Here is a 25,812-nt window from a genome sequence, read left to right on the forward strand (position 1 = left end):
TCTCAACAATGTGCTCAGCTTTTCCAAGACACCAAAGTCTGCAAAGGTCAGAGATCTCAGAATCAACTCAATAAGTTCTCATTAATATCTCCCAAGATCAAGTTCAAGTTGCTTTATTGTCATTCCAACCGTACAACTATAGTGTACAGCAGAAAATGCGTTTCTCCAAAGCCCAAATGTGCAAAATAAGTACAAGCATAAAAAAGACAAGGGTAGTACAAGCAGGACAGCAACAGGTGGACGTAACACTATAGATAGAACATATAAGACAATCAAAACTAAATATATACTGAAAATTATATAAATACTATACACAGTGGGTAAGTATATTGCACATAGTGACCTGAAGTGCTACCCACATGCTAATTGTATTGGTTTGAGCACATCATTTATGCAAACTGTTGTCTCATTAAGGAATTTGAGGAGAAATATCTGAGTAAAGTTGATACTTAAAATAAACAAAACCGAAAACCCAATGAAGTTTCTTGATTTTCACATTTTTCCAGTAATCTCACATGTATCTCTTCTAGAGTTTCAGCAAAGACCTAATCAATGTGCTCAGTCTTTTGCACCAAAAACTGGTTAAAAGTCCAAGATCTCAATATTAGCTCAAATATTTCTTATCAAATTCTTCCAAGATCAAATTATCTGATCTGAAATAAAACTAAAAACTTAATGTGTCCTGGTTCTCACGTTTCTCCCTAGTAATTTCACGTAAATCCTCCCAAGATCAAATGATCTAAGATGACAAAATGGATACTTAAAACAAAGCTAAGAAATCCTGCGATAATGCGACAGGACGCTTGTGGATTACAGGTAATGTTTGATTCTTGTAGTCTTGCTTCATAAGACCTCAAAGTATCGTCAGGAGTTATTTGTTTTGCCTGTATATGTTTTTTTGACTCTGACAGTGACGGTAGCCATTGACTTGCATTTTATGAATCAAAAAGCTTTTTTTACTGTTATAGTGAAGAATAAAAAAGACACGTACATCTTGGATGTCCTGGCGTACTACACTTGCCTCGTTTACAAAATAAAATGCTCCGAACAAACATATAATCCTCTAAAGTGATCCGGGACGCCATTAAAATAAACCATCCATGTTTCCAAAGCTTGAATCCTTATGAAGTCTGTACAGAAACGTAAACAATCTATTAAAACTGGACGTGTCAAAGCAAACGTTCTTTCACTCTTCCATTTGTCCTGTGTCGACAGACTCAAGCGAGTGGAGTCCGTCAGAAACTGAACGCACATCTGTATACTGTATCAGTGTAGACAGCGTCAGTCATTATAATCTGAACGCACATCTGTATACTGTATCAGTGTAGACAGCGTCAGTCATTATAATCTGAACACACATCTGTATACTGTATCAGTGTAGACAGCGTCAGTCATTATAATCTGAACACACATCTGTATACTGTATCAGTGTAGACAGCATCAGTCATTATAATCTGAACACACATCTGTATACTGTATCAGTGTAGACAGCATCAGTCATTATAATCTGAACACACATCTGTATACTGTATCAGTGTAGACAGCGTCAGTCATTATAATCTGAACACACATCTGTATACTGTATCAGTGTAGACAGCATCAGTCATTATAATCTGAACACACATCTGTATACTGTATCAGTGTAGACAGCGTCAGTCATTATAATCTGAACGCACATCTGTATACTGTATCAGTGTAGACAGGGTCAGTCATTATAATCTGAACACACATCTGTATACTGTATCAGTGTAGACAGCGTCAGTCATTATAATCTGAACACACATCTGTATACTGTATCAGTGTAGACAGCGTCAGTCATTATAATCTGAACACACATCTGTATACTGTATCAGTGTAGACAGCATCAGTCATTATAATCTGAACACACATCTGTATACTGTATCAGTGTAGACAGCATCAGTCATTATAATCTGAACACACATCTGTATACTGTATCAGTGTAGACAGCGTCAGTCATTATAATCTGAACACACATCTGTATACTGTATCAGTGTATCAGCGTCAGTCATTATAATCTGAACACACATCTGTATACTGTATCAGTGTAGACAGCGTCAGTCATTATAATCTGAACACACATCTGTATACTGTATCAGTGTAGACAGCGTCAGTCATTATAATCTGAACACACATCTGTATACTGTATCAGTGTAGACAGCGTCAGTCATTATAATCTGAACACACATCTGTATACTGTATCAGTGTAGACAGCGTCAGTCATTATAATCTGAACGCACATCTGTATACTGTATCAGTGTAGACAGCGTCAGTCATTATAATCTGAACACACATCTGTATACTGTATCAGTGTAGACAGCGTCAGTCATTATAATCTGAACACACATCTGTATACTGTATCAGTGTAGACAGCATCAGTCATTATAATCTGAACACACATCTGTATACTGTATCAGTGTAGACAGCGTCAGTCATTATAATCTGAACACACATCTGTATACTGTATCAGTGTAGACAGCGTCAGTCATTATAATCTGAACACACATCTGTATACTGTATCAGTGTAGACAGCGTCAGTCATTATAATCTGAACACACATCTGTATACTGTATCAGTGTAGACAGCATCAGTCATTATAATCTGAACACACATCTGTATACTGTATCAGTGTAGACAGCGTCAGTCATTATAATCTGAACACACATCTGTATACTGTATCAGTGTAGACAGCATCAGTCATTATAATCTGAACACACATCTGTATACTGTATCAGTGTAGACAGCGTCAGTCATTATAATCTGAACACACATCTGTATACTGTATCAGTGTAGACAGCATCAGTCATTATAATCTGAACACACATCTGTATACTGTATCAGTGTAGACAGCATCAGTCATTATAATCTGAACACACATCTGTATACTGTATCAGTGTATCAGCGTCAGTCATTATAATCTGAACACACATCTGTATACTGTATCAGTGTAGACAGCATCAGTCATTATAATCTGAACACACATCTGTATACTGTATCAGCGTCAGTCATTATAATCTGAACACACATCTGTATACTGTATCAGTGTAGACAGCGTCAGTCATTATAATCTGAACACACATCTGTATACTGTATCAGTGTAGACAGCGTCAGTCATTATAATCTGAACACACATCTGTATACTGTATCAGTGTAGACAGCGTCAGTCATTATAATCTGAACACACATCTGTATACTGTATCAGTGTAGACAGCGTCAGTCATTATAATCTGAACACACATCTGTATACTGTATCAGTGTAGACAGCGTCAGTCATTATAATCTGAACACACATCTGTATACTGTATCAGTATAGACAGTGTCAGTCATTATAATCTGAACACACATCTGTATACTGTATCAGTGTATCAGCGTCAGTCATTATAATCTGAACACACATCTGTATACTGTATCAGCGTCAGTCATTATAATCTGAACACACATCTGTATACTGTATCAGTGTAGACAGCGTCAGTCATTATAATCTGAACACACATCTGTATACTGTATCAGTGTAGACAGCGTCAGTCATTATAATCTGAACACACATCTGTATACTGTATCAGTGTAGACAGCATCAGTCATTATAATCTGAACACACATCTGTATACTGTATCAGTGTAGACAGCGTCAGTCATTATAATCTGAACACACATCTGTATACTGTATCAGTGTAGACAGCGTCAGTCATTATAATCTGAACACACATCTGTATACTGAATCAGTGTAGACAGCATCAGTCATTATAATCTGAACACACATCTGTATACTGTATCAGTGTAGACAGCGTCAGTCATTATAATCTGAACACACATCTGTATACTGTATCAGTGTAGACAGCGTCAGTCATTATAATCTGAACACACATCTGTATACTGAATCAGTGTAGACAACATCAGTCATTATAATCTGAACACACATCTGTATACTGTATCAGTGTAGACAGCGTCAGTCATTATAATCTGAACACACATCTGTATACTGTATCAGTGTAGACAGCATCAGTCATTATAATCTGAACACACATCTGTATACTGAATCAGTGTAGACAGCATCAGTCATTATAATCTGAACACACATCTGTATACTGTATCAGCATCAGTCATTATAATCTGAACACACATCTGTATACTGTATCAGTGTAGACAGTGTCAGTCATTATAATCTGAACACACATCTGTATACTGTATCAGTGTAGACAGTGTCAGTCATTATAATCTGAACACACATCTGTATACTGTATCAGTGTAGACAGTGTCAGTCATTATAATCTGAACACACATCTGTATACTGTATCAGTGTAGACAGCGTCAGTCATTATAATCTGAACACACATCTGTATACTGTATCAGTGTAGACAGCGTCAGTCATTATAATCTGAACACACATCTGTATACTGTATCAGTGTAGACAGCATCAGTCATTATAATCTGAACACACATCTGTATACTGTATCAGTGTAGACAGCGTCAGTCATTATAATCTGAACACACATCTGTATACTGTATCAGTGTAGACAGCATCAGTCATTATAATCTGAACACACATCTGTATACTATATCAGTGTAGACAGCATCAGTCATTATAATCTGAACACACATCTGTATACTATATCAGTGTAGACAGCATCAGTCATTATAATCTGAACACACATCTGTATACTGTATCAGTGTAGACAGCGTCAGTCATTATAATCTGAACACACATCTGTATACTGTATCAGTATAGACAGTGTCAGTCATTATAATCTGAACACACATCTGTATACTGTATCAGTGTAGACAGCGTCAGCGATTGTAATTGGCTTCTATTTGCTTTTGACGTAACTCACATCCAGTGTAGGCAAACGACGTCTGCTCAAGCCTTAAAGGTAAAAAGTTAAATGAAATAAATAAATACAAAGTTCTGGCATGAAACTCTATAGATGGTGCAGGCTAATAGGTCCTTTTATTCACCTGTTCATAATCACATTGTTATCTATAGGGCGAAGCTGATTGGTCCCTGCTGTATCAGTAGCCAATGAGCTCACTGCTCAACCTTCAAATACTTGGGTAGCATTTGCCTGAGCAGTGCAGCGCGCTTTAGAAACCCTCCCCCTTCCCCAGCTCCACCTGTATAGATCTGCTACGGGTCATTCATGAACGCTATATTGTACAGCAGCAGCATGTCTTACTTGCTCACAGTAGCGTATTGTGTATATATTGGCAGTAGCAAGTCCTGTACATGCTCAGCAGCGTAGCAGACCAAACATACAACATTGTCATATCATGCCAATCACCCCGAGAGTTGTCATGACAGAAATGAGACTAAGTTTATATTCTCCTTTCCAGATGTTTGATCCCATGAATTGCACTAATCTGTTTCCAGGATGTGAGATTTACCCGGCCTTGAGTGTTTTTTATCTGGCACGGAAACAAGGCGAGGGTTTAAGTGTTTTCTAAACGACTAAATCAAGAACTGAATGACGTAGCTCAATTTTTGCTTTGAATCTCCAAATAATGTGCTTCACAATGTCCATTTCAGTCATAAACACACATGCGTTTTATGAATATTTTCAGCATCAAACACATTGGTTTGGGATCACCTGTATCTGTGATTACACCGCATTTAAATGTTGCATGTGTGTGTGCATTCTGACCGCAGGGATAAACAAAGCAGATGCTTTATTTGCGAGCGCAGAGGTTATTTATATTCACAAACACTGAGAACCAGAGCCAGAAACGGACAGGGCTGCAGGCTTACCCGTGCAAAGCGTGGAGCGCATGGGGATCGTAGTGGTATCTCCCCTCATGGTGACGCACGTCGATGGGGATCGGAGAATGGAAAGTTGGGAAGATGTGATGAGGGCCTGAAAAAGAGAAGGAGAAATAAGAGAGAGAGAGAGTTGAGAAAAAGCCAGACTTTCAAAAAAGAAATTTCAAAGGCACCAGCGCTACAATAAAGTAACATGAATTTCAGAGCGTGCTGAGCAGTTTCGTGTAAAATATTGGCACTATCACACAAGAGTGGAGGAATAAATAAATAATCAAAGTATCCTAAGAAATCCTACATCCCCAACATAAAAGATATCCAACTGGGCTTTTGACAAAGACCTGCAGCTAGACGCTCTTTGAACTCACACAGATGATGGACGTTATGAAGGAAAAACCCATCCGGGACGCAAACTGGGGCTGACAGCACTGGGAGAACATTCCTCGGCCTCGGCTTCACTGCCTCATGCCAACCGGATCGTCTCCCTCCTGAACCGCGTTCCCTGCGCTTTACTGACCCCGACACCAGCTCTAAACGAAGGTGCCAGGGTGACGTGAAATCAGAGGAGGGTCGGCCTTTGAAATCAAACACACTAACTAATGAGAGACTAAAAGCTGTTGCTTGTTGCCTCAGCGTTTTACAGTCTGCCGATGGCTGGCGTTTCTTTTCATCATAACTCCTTTGGCTGGATCGTTTTATTTGAGCCCAAAGAGAATCAGAATCAGCACTTTCCTGTAATAAAGCCTCCGTTGGCTCGGGACGTCCCGTTAAAGGTCAACAGGGCTTCATTAGCAGTTATGATAACGGGAAACCACAGTTGATGTTTGGGTGCAGCCGCACCGACTTTACAGTGCCATATGAGAAGAGCTGGATGCAATGTTAAAGTCTTAACTAGCTTTTCTTAATTAGTCTTTATTGAGCTCATTGTTTTGGGCTAAATGAATACATGATTTGTATTATCTTAGATCTTTCACAGTCACCTCTGATAACAGATTACTCTAAATTGTAATGTAAAAACATGTAAAACACAATATGTATTGTGAAAAGCGCTCTACAAATAAATGTGAATGAATGCATGAATGAAAACTCCTGGAGCTCCTTCGATCTTTTCATGCCCAGTGAAAAAATTAAAAAAAAAAAAAAAAAAAATGATAGAAAAACAAACGAGTTTCTATGAGTATCAACTATGAACACTGGTACTAGTAATGCTTGACTTGGCAGGAATGAGAGGAGGGTCGGTGAATCAGCTGATCTCTGGACTGTATTAACATTCTTTAGGGCGGTAGCAGTGGGAGGGTGAGGGGTGACCCGGGGAGGTCAGGGGTCACGGGTCATTATCTACACCTGGGGTTCTCAGCAGCTCCTCCAGAGGATTCATATACACTCAACAGAACCAGTGTGAGTCAGCAGTCTCTCTTTCTCTCTCTCTCTCTCTCTCTGCTTTGTCACTTTGTTCCCCTTCAGAATGGCAGACAAGACCGTCCCAAAGGACAGGAAATGACTCGCTGCCTTTCCTGTCTCACTCTCTTCATATTTACATAATGTAAACCTTAAAGGGATAGTGCGCCCAAAAACTAAAAGTGAAATCATTTAATCACCTTCATGTGTTCCAAACCTTTATGACTTTTCTTTCTCTGTGGAACATAAAACGAGACATTTAGCAGAATGGTGGTGGAAAATGTTCAGTCAATAGCAGGGGCGGACTGGCCATCGGGAGCACCGGGACATTTCCCGGTGGCCTGACGGTCGTTCTGGCCTGCCGGCTGCCAAAAAAAAAAAAAAAAAAAAAAAGGCCTGCCGGCAGACGATCAGCCCGATCTCATCCCAAGGCGTCATATACTGACGCTTTGACAAATCGTTTACATCCAACGCACATGGCACCCTTTAGCGTCAATATGAGACGCAGATATTTGTCAAAAGTGTCAGTATATGACGCCCTAGGATGAGAATGCGTTGGATAGGCTGGTGTGCAACTACGAATTAATTGACGGATCTCTCAATCGACGAATCATAATGGCGGAGTGAAAATGACAATCCCACCCAACGTCACGAAGCACTGCCTAATATCTGACTAAATAGTTCAAAAAATGGAGCGTAAACGCAAAGGAGGAGCAGAGAGGGAGCGTTTAAAAAGGAAAAAAGCCCTGACCACAGACTCGGCAAGCTGCTGCAAAATCTCAGCCATGTTTGCCAGTAAGGGAACAGGTCGGTCAAGTTTACATTTACATTATATTTGTAATAATTTGGCAGATAAACGCTTTCATCCAAATAGTGTTAATTTCGTCAGACGAGACGAGACTAAAAATGTTCGTCAACGACCTTTTTTTCCATGACGAGACTGCACCAATGTCCAAAAACGCTGACTAAGACTAAATTAACATGCATTATTGTTGACGAAAAAAGACGAGAATGTTTTGCATAAAATAAAAACTAAGATAAAATCTCTCTTCATTTTCGTCTCCAATCGTCTCTACTTGCCATCATCAGGAGATAGAATATTCATCTGTTATGAACAGATTAATGTTAAAAAATAGTTGCATTAAAAAGATCTATTACATTTTTTTCAGGTAGTTATGACATTTAACCAATATTTGAGATGTGTGAAACACTATTTGACTGAAATGGTTATCAGAAATAATCTCAGAAATAATTTGTTATTTAAAAAAAAAGACTAAAATGTTTTAACTAAAACTTAGAAATATTGAGTTTCTTTTGACTAAAATTAGACGACTAATTGAAATTTGACTAAAATAACGAGACTTTTAGTCGACTAAAACTTGACTAAGATACCTTGAGTTTCTTTTGACTAAAACTAGACTAAAATGACGAGACTTTTAGTTGACTAAAACTAAGACTAACTAAGACACTTGGCACAAGACTAAGACTAAATTAAAAATAGGTGACAAAATTAACACTACATACAAATCACTTAGATAATCACAATAGATAAAATTAAACCAACAAACGAGCAACAATATGTAAGTGGTGCTGTGTCAAGTCTCGTTTCGTCTACATGTAGCATATTTTTAATATAATAAATAAAAATGTATAAAAAGTAGACAGAATAGTGTTATTGGGTCAAATTGTTTAAATAATAAATAAATCAAGTAGATGGTATGGAAAAGAATACAGTGTTAGTTATTTAGATTTTTCATTTCTAGTCTACAATATGTAGCCTACAATGTTTGTTTGTTTATTTATTTATTTTACCAATTTAAGGCAATTTTCTATTTGTCATTGGTTTGGTAGTATAAATGGTGTATTCCTAGTGAGTTTGTAAGGGTTATTTTTTTTATATATATTATTGCATCTGGTAGTCTACCTGTTACATTAATAGGGTTAGCCTACAAGTTTATCAGTCCAGTAGATTACATGAATAGGGTGGTGGTGACTGCAGCAGCAGAGGTGGCCTGGCAGTGGAGTCAAATTCCCGGCCTGAATTATTGTCCCAGTCCGCCACTGGTCAATAGTGAATACATTTATTTTCCTCACGCACACAACCAGGGCTTGACATTAACGTTTTTGCTCAGCAGCCGCTGTGGCTAGTGAATTTACAAAGTTACTAGCCACACTTTAACTGACCACAGTTTTGAAATCGATACCATGGGGAAAACTGCCATATAAATATTTTTAATATTATCTCATAATTTGGCAGCAGGTTTATTAGACTGCTGTCACTTTAAGACCTGATGCACTGATCCATTACACTGTTACACATGCGTTTCTCAACTGTTTACGTTCACGTAAAACATAACTGACTGTGTTTACGTGAATACTCGCCAAAACTGGCATTTTGACATTATTTTGTGTGTATTTGACTGTTTAAGCGCAATAAGCAGCGAAAAATAACTCTATTTAGTTCTGAGAGGCGGCTTTATGAGCGCACTTTGGATGTGAGCGAAAAAATCTGCGGGAATTAGTAAAATTATGCGCAATACGCGCAATCCCACGCTGAAATTCAAGCCCTGTAACACCAACAATATTCACCCGGAGCAAATGAAAGAAGTGAGTGAGGAGAGGCGGGTTTGTGTCACTCGCTGTCGGAGAGACGAGAGAGAGAGCCGCTGGTATCTATTCTGAGGAAAATGAGTATTGGAAGCGTTTCAGATATTTCGATATTTCTGACAACACTACATTGCACTTAGTTAATAATTTCAGATGACTTTTTACCACATGACTTTAGAAAGCTCCTTTTAATGTGTTTTTTTGGTCCTTTAAGCCCCTGCCTTTGTTGTTTGGAAAAAAGCAGCGTGACATTCTGCTAAACATCTAATTTTGTGTTCTACAGAAGAGAGAACGAAGAAAGAGGAACCACATGAAAGTGATTAATGGACATCATTGCTTTACTTTTTAGGTGATCTTCCCCTTTAACTTGCCTTTGTTTGAGTAAACTCAGCCTGTTTTGTTCAGTTCTGATCTTAAAGTTTCTCTGCAGAGTCACAAATTTACCACAGGAGACATTGAAACGCTGAGATCCAGGTGCATAAATTCTGTACATCTGACGTGACTATAAGCAATCTTTACCTATGTCTACAGTATTTTTTTTTATATAATTTAGCACAATCAAAGCAGCAATGCGTGACTAGCTGAAGTCATGTGCTGTCTTTATAGTAGCTATTTGTCATGGAAAATGCCTCAGGTTCCCTTTAATTGATGAAAAACACCATAAAAACACACCTGACATGTGCAACCGTAATGCCACACAGCTGTTGAAAAAACAACAGAGATCTGGAGCATCTAAACACTGGGTTTGACATGCAATTCTGACCTTTAACTAGTGAGAAAAGGAAACTTGACTGAGAAGTTGCCTGTAGAAGGCCTGTAAAGAGTATAATCATGCTGGGTGTGAGAGGCACATTCATCGCCCGGTCGCAGTTAATGCCCCATTACTAATGCAGCGGGTGAATTACTGGATGGGAAGAGAGGTCGAGGACAAAGAGAAAGAGTGAAGTGGGTCAGCAGAACATGACGGAGCCGCTGCTGGGATTCTCATGGACCACCGCATGAATCCTAATCACGCGGGTCCGGTTAAGGCGACTTTAATCACGATGTTGCCTGATGCAAAAATAAAACACAAACTAGGGTAATTGGAAGCATGAAAAATACACAACTTAAACCCAAACGTTTGCAGTGGCGTAAACACTCCTGACCGAAATAAGACGGCGGCGAGCGTGAACCCGCCCCGGTCCCTGTCATTAAAACGACACGTTACCCCGCAGCCTCATTCATCTGTGCCCGCCCTCAATTATCCACATTACCACTGTTATTTCCAGCCGTCGCATTTTTCATGTCAGCACAAACACCCACCCCGTTTGTGACCCGCTCTCGTCCAGGCCCCCGTCACCGGAGGAGCGGGCAGGATTATTCGATCATGCCGACAGCTCCATTGTTCCGCCGCAACGGGAAGAACAAAAGAGGATCGCTCTGGAGAGTTCAAGAGGCACGTTTACCAGCTTCACTGAGCTCTATCCCCCAGGGCTGTGGCGCGCACTGGAGCTTCCGCCAAGACCCTCGCATCTATTAGTTTTTAGGTGATAACATTTGTTTTCACATCTGGGGGAACGGCACAGCGGGGTGCCGCACTTTTTCAGTGTCGGCTCCAGAGCGGACGACTTTCTCATGCACTTCTTCACCTGGCCGATGCTTGGCGTTCATTTCTATACTCTTGAAAATCAAAAGTCCAAAAAGGGGGGTTAAAAGAACCAGTGTTGGTTTCTAAAGAAGCATTTTTCCACTACAGTATCTGTGCAATGGAAAGATCCCATGGATGTATCAATGCCAATAAAGAGCAACATGATAAAAGTCATCCATCTTAACTCTTTCTGATGTCAAACAGCTGAGAATATTCTCAATGGCACACAACTCTGATATCCTACAGTTTTAGGAGCATTTGGTTGCATGCAATTAGTATATATATATGAAAAAAGCAAAAATAAAGCAAGAAAAATAGCGTAAACCAGCCTACGGTAGCTTGCTGGTCCAAGCCGGTTTCGACCGGTCAGGCTCAACTAAACCATCTTAGGGAAACATGGAGCATTTCTATACTCTTGAAAATTAAATGTCCAAAAGGGGGATTAAAAGAACCATTGTTGATTTCTAAAGAAGCATTTTTCCACTACAGTATCTACATACCCATGGATGTTAACGGTTCTTTACAGAACCATCAATGCCAATAAAGAGCAACATGATAAAAGTCATCCATCTTAACTCTTTCTGATGTCAAACAGCTGTGAATATTCTCAATTCGATTCTGAATGGCACACAACTCTGATATCCTACAGATTTAGGAGCATTTGGTTGCATGCAATTAGTTATATAAATGAAAAAAGCACAAATAAAGCAAGACAAATAGCGTAAACCAGCCTACGGTAGCTTGCTGGTCCAAGCCGGTTTCGACCGGTCATGTTTTTGAGCACATGCTCAACTAAACCATCTTAGGCAGGAGCGTAGGAGGGTCTTGATCAGATAAACGCTGTCCCTCTTAACTCTAAACGCCTCTTTCTGATGTCATTCATCTCTGAATATTCGGGCCAAACAAACACAACCCCTCTCGTCTTTGTTGTACCCTAATCCCAGGATCTAAAAGGGGTAAATGGTTTCGTTTTACAGGAAGTACTCAGCAACAATAATGGCCCTTTGAGTGGCCAGGGTCTTAGAGCGCAATTAAAAAGCTTTGGGCATTACTCATAGAATCAGGAGGGGAAATTAGACAGGAAATTCCTGTAGAATAAGCTGGCCTCAGGCCTAACCAAACATCGCCATGCCATCCACGACACAGCGGTGCAGTGCATTCTGGGATTTGACCTGCTAACACTGGGTTGTGCAAAACTCAGAATTGAAAAATAAGCTTTCTTCTAAGTCATGAGTGTGAGTTTGAATTAATTAGCAACAAAGCACAGGAAGTTGAATTAGAATGATAGGAAGAGGAATCTATCCATCCATCCATTCAATCCATTCATCCATCCATCCATCCATCCATTCATCCATTTTCCATCCATCCATCCATCCATCCATCCATCCATCCATCTTCCATCCATCCATCCATCCATCCATCCATCCATCCATTCATCCATCTTCCATCCATCCATCCATCCATCCATCCATCCATCCATCCATCCATCCATCCATCCATCCATCCATCCATCCATCCATCCATCCATCTATCTATCTATCTATCTATCTATCTATCTATCTATCTATCTATCTATCTATCTATCTATCCATTGCCTGTCCATCCATCCACTATCTATCTGTCCGGTTCAGACTTTAAAGCTTACTAAACGTGTTTTTTTTCTTCTTCAAACTTTCAAACAAGGCTTTGTCAAACCAACATGCAATGTTGTTCATGACAAACTTCACTTGCCTAGTTAAAAATTACAGTTGAATTACAATTAATTTTAAATCTACTTCCTACTTTCATCCCGTTTATAACCTCAACTCAAACTCAGGAATTGAATATGAGTGTAATAAGCATTCTTAATTAAATTATGAACGATGCACAACCCTGACGTCTTACAGTTTCAGGAGCATTATATTATGTGCAATTAGTTATTTATGGAAATGAAACATAAGCGAGGAGTGAACCCTTCTGAAAAATAGCCTAAACCAGCCTAAAAATCAACTGTTTTGATGGTTTTGCACACCCGATCAGCCAAACCACATAACCAGCAAACCTTCTTAGGCTAAAAAAAGTGCATCACTTCCAAATCTTGTTAACTGAAGTCTCCAGTAAGCCCAGCGTGCTGGAGGTAAAACAGAAGGACAAACAGAGAGTGAGACGCGTGTTGTTAGCATGCTGTTTGTGTAATCTAGGTACTTAAGACCGCGAGAGTCCCTAAGACTGATTACGGCACGTCGTGATCGGCCCGCCACCTCAAGCCCCTGATTTATCACCGCTGCTCGTAATAGTGCTGCTTAACACACAGGTTTGTCCAGATTAAGTAATTACCTTAAAGCTGAAGTTTATTATCTTTAAGACTAGTGCTATGATAAAAAGAGCCCTGTCGGAGAGACAGAGGGAGCAGCGGCGCTGATGGCGAATGAATAAGGGCGATAATTAAAATGCGATGCATTAAAGTGGCGTTTCTGCGGGCGCCGTCAGCGCGAGGGGTTTCTTACATTCATATTAGCCGCGCAGAGCCGCTCCGAGGGGCCGGCGGGATAACAGCTGGCCCGGAGCTGCAGCTGAATTACTCTACTGCACATCTGTAAATTAAACAAGGCTCATTTAGAAAAAGAGCACAATTGCACCTGAATCCATCCATTGTGTTTTTGTGGGGTCACGGGTAACTAGACTCTTAACTAGTGCGCGGTTTAAGCTGCTGTACTTCACTTAAAGTCAGCATGAAACACCTTTGACTTACGTAATTAGCGGACTGCCAAGGCTGATATATATCGGCTGATATGTGGCTTTTTTTTATTATCGGCCGATAGGTTTTTTTTTGTGTTTTTTTTTGTGAAGTGTTGGACTTTTGTTTTGACATAGGGACTGCAAATGAAAAGTAGTTATTTTTACTAATTCTGGCATATTTACATGGTGTACTTTCATACAACTATGTTCATGAATTTGCATGGTCCCTATCCCTATAAAAAAAAAAAAACATCACCAGGACTTTTATTTTGACATCAACAGGACTCTTATTTTGACATCGTTAATGTAATTCTCCATCTTCATTAGTTTACGGTCTTTGTTGAACAGTTTTGTCTTTAAAAAATACAAAATGAGATAAAACTCTTATAGAAAGAAAGCGAACGGTACACTCTAAAAAATGCTGGGTTGTTTCAACCCAATTTTGGGTAAAATATGGACAAACCCAAATGTTGGGTTAAAAATGTAATGTAAAAATTTAACCCAACGGCTGGGTTTGTCCATATTTTACCCAAAATTGGGTTGAAACAACCCAGCATTTTTTAGAGTGTATATGAAAATAGTATAATAGCGTTTGGCTTTCTATTATACGCTATAATATATTCTCATATACCGTCACCAATCAGCAAATATGCATCTATATTATTTGTATAAACATTTAATTCTATGAACCTTGCAAACTTTGGCAAATCCAGCTGTTAGGTCTTACACTCTAAAAAATGCTGGGTTGTTTCAACCCAATTTTGGGTCAAATATGGAAAAACCCAAATGTTGGGTTAAAAATGTAATGTAAAAATGTAACCCAATGGCTGGGTTTGTCCATATTTGACCCAAAATTGGGTTGAAACAACCCAGCATAATCAAACCGTTTCTGTCAAAAGTATAAATTTACAGATTTATTTATCACGTTCAAATAATTTTTTGTACACTGATATATTTTTTCTAATTTAGTAAACATGTAAAAAAATATTAATTGAAGCTATCGTTATGCATGCGAATCACATATATCAGCTTTATATCGGCCACCTTCCTTTCTAAGATATCGGCATCAGTCGATCCCCATCTGTAATATACTAAAAGTTGATTTGAAGCGGATGTTCGGTGTGATATAACAGCGCGAGGTCAGGACAAGCATCCTCGTGTCTCTGATGGATGGCTGTACACGCACAGAATAGCTCCTGCTTCACGCTCCCGGGCGCTCGTCTCTGGCTCTTGAGGATCACAGTTGTGGGAAGAACTAAAATAGAGCATGTGGACGATCAGCACTCAGAAGCGCCGGAGCGGACAGGACACCGCGGGACGGGACGCTGGCCAGGCGCGGGACGGGGGTCTGCTATCACTGGACAATGTGTTCAGACAAATGTGTGACTGATAGCTGGAGTTCGGTTACAGCTGAAGATGCTAATTGTGTTTTGAACAGTAGTTGACCAGTCGGTAGTAATGTAAATTTGCTTGAGTAGCTTGTAACTTGTTTGTTTGATGCTCCAAGATGATCTTATGATGTTATCATGTTCCAAAACAGTTTATTAATTATTCTTAATACTTTTGGTTATTAATTTATATAGCAAAAACATTTTTTTTGTATTAATATAAATATATATATATATACACACAAGTGAAAATCGAAAAATTTGAATATGGTGCAAAAGTTTATTTATTTCAGTGATTCAACTTAAAAGGTGAAACTAATATATTATATAGACTCATTACATGCAAAGTGAGATATTTCAAGCCTTTATTTGTTATAATTTGGATGATTATGGCTTATGAAAACCACAAATTCAAAAGGTTTTCATAAGCTGTAAGCCATAATCATCAAAATTATAACAAATAAAGGCTTGAAATATCTCACTTTGCATGTAATGAGTCTATATAATATATTAGTTTCACCTTTTAAGTTGAATTACTGAAATAAATAAACTTTTGCAGCATATTCTCATTTTTCCAGTTTCACAATTAGAATTATTAATATTTTATATATTATTGAAATATTATAATCATAAATAATTATATTAAATATAAATAAAATAAAAAATATTATAATTGTAATATTTCACTGTAAAACAAACAAATGTGTATTTAAGAAAAATTATATAATAATAATAATACAATTTTACAGCACAACTGTAAAATTACAATAATAATATTTTTGGCTGTCTCTGAAACACGCAGCACATTTATTTATTTTATTAAATCACAGGCATATCGCAGTTTCGATTGTATTTTGATTAATCATGCAGCCATAATTACTGTAATTGGCTTACTGTAATTTTCTTGCATAAAAACGGTAAATATGATAAATATGATAATTTGCAGATTACACATATCAACAAGACAAAAAGTTGAATAATAATATTTCTGTCCACACAAAGTGAAAATGGTGCACAAAACAATGTTGGACCAATGAGAGATTGCTGTGGGTGGAGCTACAGAATACAAGGAAATTTAAATACACAAAGCGCCAGACCAAACCGCTTTCTCGTAACTAAAAGAGATGCAAATATCAAATATGCAAATATGAATCTGAGTGCTAATCATCTAACTGCAGGAAGACAAACATGTTTTCTATGAGATGCAAACTCAGAACAATGTGCGGGCAAATCCGAATCCCTTTCAGAACTTGGGTTTATTTTCTAAAGTGACTCGCAGTGCATCTTCACTCGGTCTCATGTCGTTCCCATAATCTCAGGCATGTGAAGATCTGAATGAGAAACATCTGTCGGGCGCAGTTAGCAGGGGATTGTGGGTAATCAGCACACTTTGCAGGAGGGCCCCACGCTTACTGTGTGTTCTGAGTCTTCAGAAAGAGACTCGATTTCCTCTCTTTGTATTGGTTTAATATTTGCTGAGGCGTTGTGTGGCACTTCATCATGTTTAGATCTGGCTGAGGGCTGTAAAATCAATGTTTGCATGGTGCAAACAGAAGCCAAAGGTTAAATACTTGAGTATATAATTCAGCTTCACACAAACACACGTGTTCCTTGAGCTCTAATCCCTCTAAGCGAAGTGTAAAGTTGATCTAAGTCCATCTGGACGGCTCATAAACACATCTCAAACCTCTGCTAACGTGGTTTAGATGCTCTCTACCAAACGGCCTTTTGACCTTTATGACTTTCTGCTCAAATTCAACATCTTTGTGCGCTTGTTATACAAATGAGCGCATTTATGAACACTGTAAACCCTAACGCTCAGAGTTTGAGTAGGACAAACTTAAATTAAACTAATTAGTTCAGTCAAATTAATTTTTACGAGTTTTTAGCACTTTCTTTTTCTTTCAAGTTCACAGAACTGATATATTTTAAGTAAGCTGAACTGTTTCATTGTTTTGAGGTTTATGAAATTATTTATTTTAATTTAGACAAACTTAAGTTTAACGGAAACGGCTGGGATGTCTATTTCCCAGCATGCTTTGCCGATGGCACTCGAAAGGGAGAGTAAATGCTAAAATTAAGTGTAATATAATGGGGGGGGGGGGGGGCTGTTGTGCCAGACTAATGTTAAGTGGGATATTTAGTAGTGATTAATGTTTTATGCTAATTTAGGATAATTTCTGTTAATATTGGTTTTAGGATAGTTACCATCAAATGCGCTTGATTTGAGAGCAAATATTACCTTTATATTGTTGCGCTCATACAGCAAGTGCTTCTGTAATATGTTAGCAAATTAGCATGATAGCGGATTAGCTTATTAAAGCTAGCTAAGTTTATACTAATAAAAGTGTTTGCATTGAGATTACATGAAAGTTTTAAGTTAATTGTATGAATTAGTGTACTCATACATTTTAATTGTTCTCAACTTAAAATGTTTAAGTACAAAATAAAAATCTGCTAGTTCTGCTTACTTAAAAAATGTGAGGTAATTGATTGCCTTAAATGTTTTGAGTTCTGCCAACTTATTCGGGTTCACATGAATGCCAGCACAGCCGTAAAACGGTGAGAAACAGCCCAAAATTATGAAAAAGTTATAATAATTTAGTCTGCATGCCATGCATATTGTGTTGATAAAGGTTGAAAAAAGCCGTATTGATAAAATACACAAATAAAACATTGTTTACTGTCAAAATGTACTTTCTGAAAACCTTTTTGATGGCGCTATTTGAATAAAATTGACAATCGTGCTAAAAAAAGTGGATAAAAAGCACTAATTTCCAGAGTAAAATCAATTAAACGCTCATTGAACTGCGGTCACCTCTGGTTTGATCTTCAGGTGTGCGGCTCAATGTTTTTTTTATAGAAAATTCGATTAAAATTTCTCCCCAGAGAACCACAGACAGAAAAATAAAAGGTATTACAGATGTGTGATGTCTGTCTGGAGCATCGTGAGCCGTTAATTGAAGCTGTTTAATTGAATAATTAACTCCAGGTCTGACAGTTAGCATTGCTTACGGCAGAACGTGTCGATTAATGAGAGACGAGGCTGGTGACCCTGTTTCGGCGTGGCCTGGTTTGGGACACACTGTAATTAGCTTTTACACTCGTGTGTGTGTGTGTGGAGCTGGAGACGGAGCGTGCAGCCGCTGTGATAAACCTCAGAGTGTGTTACAACTACACCAGTCTTTAGCTTTACTTGCTTTATTGCACTATTTTAAAGCTGGTAATGGTTGGACTTTTGTTGGAGTGACCAGGTCCAAAAGATGACAAATGTAGAATCTTTCAAAAAGACAATATTTTTGACTGTCTATGAAACACACAGTGCATATAAGAAAATATATTTTTAAATTATTTGTGAAATAAAAAAAATAGGTCCAAGTTTGCTGTATTGTTTATAAGTTTGCACAATTTTACCAAAAAGGTTGTCAATATTACTTTAAAATAATATGATAAGTAGTACATAATATTATTAAACAAAATAAATATTGTAATATTTAACTGTAAAATAAAAAATATTGTATTTAAGTAAAGTTATAAAATAGTATAGTAATATTAATGACAATCATTTTATTTTACAGTTCAGTTACGATAGTAATATTTTTTGGCTGTCTATGAAACACACAGCACTTGCATTTATGAAATAATTATATTATTTTATTTACATTATTTTTATAATTATTAATAATTACATTATTTGCTATTTTTTTTATTGGCAGTTTCTTGCATTGAAAAAAATTGTTCCACAGTTAACCCAGCAAGACACACAGCTAAAAGTGTAGTAGTTGTTAATCATCAGCACCGGTGTTAATTATTGCTAATTAAACGTCTATTTAAGAGCTAGTAATGCTTGGACTTTTTGTGATCTGGTCTAAAAATGAAAAATCTTGAATCTGTGCATATGTCATCTCTCTCTCTCTCTCTCTCTCTCTCTCTCTCTCTCTCTCTCTCTCTCTCTCTCTCTCTCTCTCTCTCTCTCTCTCTCTCTCTCTCTGCAACTCAAAAAGTGAATTAAACGTTGCAATCTGTGAGTGGCTTTAATGTGGAGCTGAGAGAGTACAAATGACTGTGCTTTATAAAAGCATCAAATTAAAACGAATCAAAAGACAAACAGTGTGTTTTCCTCCTCGGGTTCCTGTAATGCGATCTGCTGGTGAAGGGTCCCGCGCTCGCAGGGGTTCGGAGGCGTTACGAGGCTCTGGTTATGAAACGAGAGGTCCATGAGGTGACCCCCCACATCTCGGCTGGGACCTCATTGGATTTTCCTCTGGTTTGTAATGGATCCACACTAATAACAGAGCATGAGAGCGTGACCACACTCATCACACACACACTCATCACACACACACTGTAATCACATTCGGTCGCATGTTTGGCATCTCATTTCTTACAACTGAGACTGTAAATGCGTGGAAAATTTCAAGGGAGATTGTTTGGTACTGTATATATAACAATGCACAAATGAAACCCTGGCATAGGCATGATTCTATATCCGAATTATTATTGATTCAAGAATCATTCATTATTCATACCAAGTAGAAAAAGTTGATCAAATGTGCTTTCTGTACTTGCAGATAGACAATATAATGACGGAACGACAAAAAGGATAGGTATAGACGGAATGGCAGAACATATAGAAGGATAGATAGATAGACATATGATAGATAGATAGATAGAAAGAAAGATAGATGGATGGATGGATACTTAGATAGATAGATAGACAAACAGAACTAATGATAGATAGATAGATAGATAGATAGATGGATGGATGGATGGATGGATGGATGGATGGATGGATGGATGGATGGATGGATGGATGGATGGATGGATGGATGGATGGATGGATGGATGGATGGATGGATGGATGGATGGATGGATGGATGGAAGGATGGATGGATGGAAAGATGGATGATGGAAGGAAGGAAGGAAGGAAGGAAGGATGGATGGATACTTAGATAGACAAACAGAACTAATGATAGATAGATAGATAGATAGATAGATAGAGAGATGGATGGATGGATGGATGGAAGGATGGATGGATGGAAAGATGGATGGATGGAAGGAAGGAAGGAAGGATGGATGAATACTTAGATAGACAAACAGAACTAATGATATGATAGATAGATAGATAGATAGATAGATAGATAGATAGATAGATAGAGAGATGGATGGATGGATGGAAGGAAGGATGGATGGATGGATACTTAGATAGATAGACAAACAGAACTAATGATAGATAGATAGATAGATAGATAGATAGATAGATAGATAGATAGATAGATAGATAGATAGATGGATGGATGGATGGATGGATGGATGGATGGATGGATGGATGGATGGATGGATGGATGGATGGATGGATGGATGGATGGATGGATGGATGGATGGATGGATGGATGGATGGATGGATGGATGGATGGATGGATGGATGGATGGATGGATGGATGGATAGATAGATAGATAGATAGATAGATAGATAGATAGATAGAGAGAGATAGCTCTGAGTGACATCATCGCAGTGAGCCGCTGGATGGACTCGTGCCGCGGGACATCCCGACACTTCACTGGAGAGCGGAGCCACTCGCTCGAGGAACTCTCGTCTCCGCACAAAGAGCCTCATTCAGCAGCGCAGCTTTTGTCAGCCAAGAGGCTAAAGAGTTAGTGAAAGCGATCCGAGCTCCCCCTGCGCTCCAGCGTCTGCCCGAGAGGAACTCTTTATGAGGAGCGGAGGAGCGGGACGGTGATTTACATAACCAATGAACACCACTGACCACTGACCCAATCCGAGCGTCTTCATCACACTCTGACCTCTGGTCACTTGTGAAACTAGTTTGCAAGTGCGATTCTTAAAAAAGTTCTTAAGAACTTCTCAAACATTATCTTGTTTTTTCTTGAAAATGACAGATTGTATCGAGCCGAAGATCAACTTTAAAGTACTCGTGCACATCTCTAGCTATATTATATACTATATGTGGCTTGTGTTGCCCTCTTAAGAAAAGCTTCTATATAGAAACTTTTAGGGCTTCCCATCATTTATAGATTTAGTTTTAATTCATTTGTTTTCATTCATCTTCTATTTTATCCCTCTGCTGCTGACAGATTTTTTTATTTTTTTATTTAAAAGAAATGAATACTATATTTTAGTTTGATAATGTTTTATTTATTTAATATTCTGTGTTTTTATAGGGGATTTTATGGCACCAAATTATATTTATGGAAAAAATATGATCCAATTATTACCTGTTAATCACTTTTTGAGCATAGACCTGAAAATTAAATTTCCAACTTAAACTGTTGTAAATCTTGAATGATTTGGAGCACAGATTTAAATTTGGCAGATAATGAAGTGAATGTTGTTGTTTTTTAAAGTGAAACTAAAAATTAAAAAATTATCGAAGGTAAAGTTTATTATGAAAAATGCATAACATATATTTGATATGAAATATATATTTTCCAAAAGATGTTTTACTCTAAAACTGTGAGAAACCCAGAGTCATCAATCTAAACAAGCTGTGTTCCAAATTTGAGGTTGATATCTCAAAAAATGAGCTTTCAGTGAGTGTGTTCGGCTGCAGTACCAAACTTTTCCACTAGAGGAAATCCGCTTCCCATTTATTTCCAATGCGCTCATTTGTGACTACGAACAATACAAGTGGGAAAATACATTTCTGATCATTTTATCTTTTTTAATCACATCCATGATTTTTTTATGTCTTCACATAGCAAGTGCCAAAACCTTTACCAAGTTTCGTACAATTCCAATGAGGTAAAAAATTATATACAAAAAAAAAAGTACTTTTTTTCAGTCAAAAATGACCCAACAGACAGTTTTAATTAAAGGTAAACATACTTTATCACAAGAAACAATTAAGAAACTTGTCAAGCATGAAACTATTATACAATCCTTTAAGATTTTTGGCATAAAGTGTTCTTTAAAATTGAGTCAAGAACCCTAGAGTTCTATATAGAACTCTTGCTTCTAAGAGTGCATGTTCTGTAAGTGAGAAAATAAGAAGTTGTTATAGTATTTTTATTAAACATTAAGAATGTTCTGTAATCGGACCCGGCTCCACGAAGGCTTTGAGTCTCTGAGCTGTACTGTACTGTAGTGTCGGGTTAACATGCACTCATTAGTGTTTCGGTGTTTACAAGGGGAAAAAGCCACAATAAGTTTCATGTTGAATCAGAAACTAGAAAGAAGCAGCTGCCTGAGTTTAATAGTTTCTCTCGGGTTGGTTCGGGTCAGTAAAGATGAGTGCGCGGGTCGCTGTATTAAAAGAGCTCGTAATTTACCACAGCATCTCAAATCTCTCATTAATGAGCAGGCGTTAGTCAGAGATCACATGACACACTTTACCACATTAAGATGAAAAAGTCGACTGAAGAAAAGGAACCTCATAGGAACTAAAAAATTAAACAAAACTAGATTTTTACGTTTTCTGAAGAATATTTTGGAGTGCAAAAAAATATTTTGTTATTATTTTGTTTTATTTTTCAGCACATATCTATTTACTTGACATGTGAGATGAGAAAAGGGCAAAACAAGTCATTTTGGTTCTCAAGTAAATGTATCTTGATTTAAGATTGTGGAAAATAAGACAAAAATACTGAGAAAGAAACTTTTGGCAGAGTGGTTAGTAATATCATAGTTAGGCTATAGAGAGGGAAACCTGATGGAAAATCCTTTAGGAAAAGTCCTAATGATTAATCTGTTCTCCTCAGAGTTTGGGAATACAGAACGTCCTTGCTTTTCTGGTCGAAGGTGGGACATAATTTAACAAAATATCAAATATCCAGCTCATTTTATCCAGCTCTCCATGAATGTATGGAGATAAATGACAGCATTTTCCTCTCAGAGAGGAACGTGAAGGGCGTTGAGTTGGTCTACAAAATCAGATGATTGCTAAAATCCCAGAGACTTCGTTCAGGAGACACATTATGGGTAAAACCACCAGAACATGATAGTGAGTTTTGCACAGGGAAGCACCACTCATATATTTCCTTCAGAAAAGTTTTAAATATATTTTTATATTGTAATTTCAATAACCTAATTTTATATATATATATATATAAAATTAGGTTATTGAAATTACAATATAAAAATATATTAAAAACTTTCATGTTGCGATTAATCACGATTAATTACAGAAAAATGTGTGAATAATCCGTTTTTTTAATTGATTGACAGCACTAATATATATATTTTATTTTTATTTTTATATATATATATGTAAATACTTTACATAAAATATTTTTTAAAATATTATTTTTTAATGAATGCATTCATCAGTGCACATTATTTTTTTTCTAAAATCATGATTTCAATGCATCATTTCTGATTCCTAATGATTTTATTCACCTCATTCGATTTGTGCTACATGAACAAACACATCCACTGGTGTGTGCTCCCTGTGGAGCCACGTTTAGCAGACGCTTCTTTACGTAATATCTGAAGATGTCATTGCATTAATTATCTTCACTCATTAACACAGGCGTCAGCATCTCAGAAAGACACCGTCCCGACACGCAGAAACCGCAGAACTCATCCCGGCCCGCGTCACGCCGGAGGAATGCTCCTCTCACAGCTTCACACTGCTGGATGGTTCAGCTTCCGAAAGGACAGATTATAGAGATGGATCCTGGCAGCGTTTCTGGAGTCACCCGAGGCCACACACAAGAGCCTTCGCAACGCTAACCTGAGCTAACACCAGGAGAGTGAGCCGTGAGACGTGATCCATCAGACGAGAGCGAGCCGAAGATGACAGGCTAATAACACGACTACAGCGGCCAGGTAAATCACAGCAACACGCCAAACACCTGCAGGGCTTCATGAAGACATCAGATCTCGTACAGCTGTGGCCAGAGATCTCTGCAGATCACCAGATTTACAGGAGATCAGGCCTGCACAATATTTATCTGTTTATATCAGGATATGCATATCGCAATAACTCGGGTCATGCACAAAAGAGAAAATCGAGAGAGAAAATCACTCACTGCTCTTGGCTGAAAAACTTTTGTAGTTTTAATAATTCTTCATTGTATTAAAGGTTGGGTAGGTAAGAATTGTCTAAATAACTTTTTTCAAATTGGCTTAAACTGTCTTTATATACCAATACATAATTAAAATGCAATTACTTTGAAAAAGAGAGTATAAAAATTGAGTGACTATAGTGTATTTAATCTTCAAAAAACACAGCTCATTAATTCCTACCGGGACGAAACAAGTGATTGGCTTGCGCGACTGTCACTCTCCGTCGCCATGACTACCGCCGCTAATACTGGCTCTGCCCGCGTGCGCACAGTCGCGCACCCGTTTTTAGGTGGGAGTGAATGGAGTTAATGAGCTGTGTTTATTGAAGATTAAATACACTAGAGTCACTCAGTTTTTTATACTCTCTATTTCAGAGTACTTGCATTTTAATTATGTATTGGTATATAAAGACAGTTTAAACAAATTTGAATAAAAGTTTTTTTAGACAATTCTGACCTACCCTACCTTTAACTCAAATTTTTAATTACAACGAGCTCAAAATTTTAAGGCAACAAGGTAACTTGCTTTTTTAAGTTAAACCAAAAAAAAATTTCTACAGGTTTGGTCCTCAATGTGGTCTAATCAATATGTTTACCACGTTAAACCAAGTTAAGTCATGTGACACTGAAGACTGGAGTAATGATGCTGAAAATTCAGCTTTGATCACAGGAATAAATTACATATTAAACTATATTCAAAATAGAAAACAGTTTTTATGAATTGCAATAATATTTCGCTATTTTTACAGTGTTTTTTATCTAATATATGCAGCACTGATGAGTTGGGTTAGAGGTTGTGATATTTTGTGTCCCACAGAAACGGGCTGTAAACAGTGTCACGGCCAAATTCCCACAGAGCCGCTTCTGTTGGGAATACAGGAGATGAAGGACTGGAGATCCCGAAGTCTGCGCTGTAAATCCCAGAGGTGGAGGCGTCTCCGAGGAGAGCGGCGCGTTTACAGTTGGGAAAACAAGCGTTCATATATCTCTCCAGCACCTGTGAACGGGCAGGAATCGGGCGACTCTGAGATTGATGTCTCCAGACGTCTCCCGAAAGCTCACAATCCCTCCGACCGAAGCCTTTGATGCACGAACCCACCGTTCCAACGCAACAAACAAGATCCGACGCACTTAACTGCAGTGTTTCATCGAGCACATCTGGTTTCTACTCGCATCTTTCTTCATTCTTGGCTGTATCGCGTTATTATAACGCAGCCAAACCCTGTGAGGTCATAATAACATCACGCCATCCCCTAAACAACATGTGTTCGATGGAAAGTG

At 38.0% G+C, this 25,812-nt stretch overlaps 1 protein-coding gene across 2 annotated transcripts in view; it reads right to left on the reverse strand.

The window, feature by feature from the left end:
* The window catches only part of gli2b (GLI family zinc finger 2b), a 107,916-nt gene that overhangs the window by 39,276 nt on the left and 42,828 nt on the right, over positions 1-25,812 (reverse strand). For both annotated transcript variants that reach the window (XM_079597809.1, XM_079597808.1), the window contains exon 3: positions 5,758-5,863. In XM_079597809.1, coding sequence (XP_079453935.1) covers positions 5,758-5,863 — 106 coding nt within the window. The remainder of the gene's footprint in view (positions 1-5,757; positions 5,864-25,812) is intronic.

Source organism: Phoxinus phoxinus (assembly GCF_949152265.1).
Source record: "Phoxinus phoxinus genome assembly, chromosome: 22".
NCBI classification, from domain to species: Eukaryota; Metazoa; Chordata; class Actinopteri; order Cypriniformes; family Leuciscidae; genus Phoxinus; species Phoxinus phoxinus.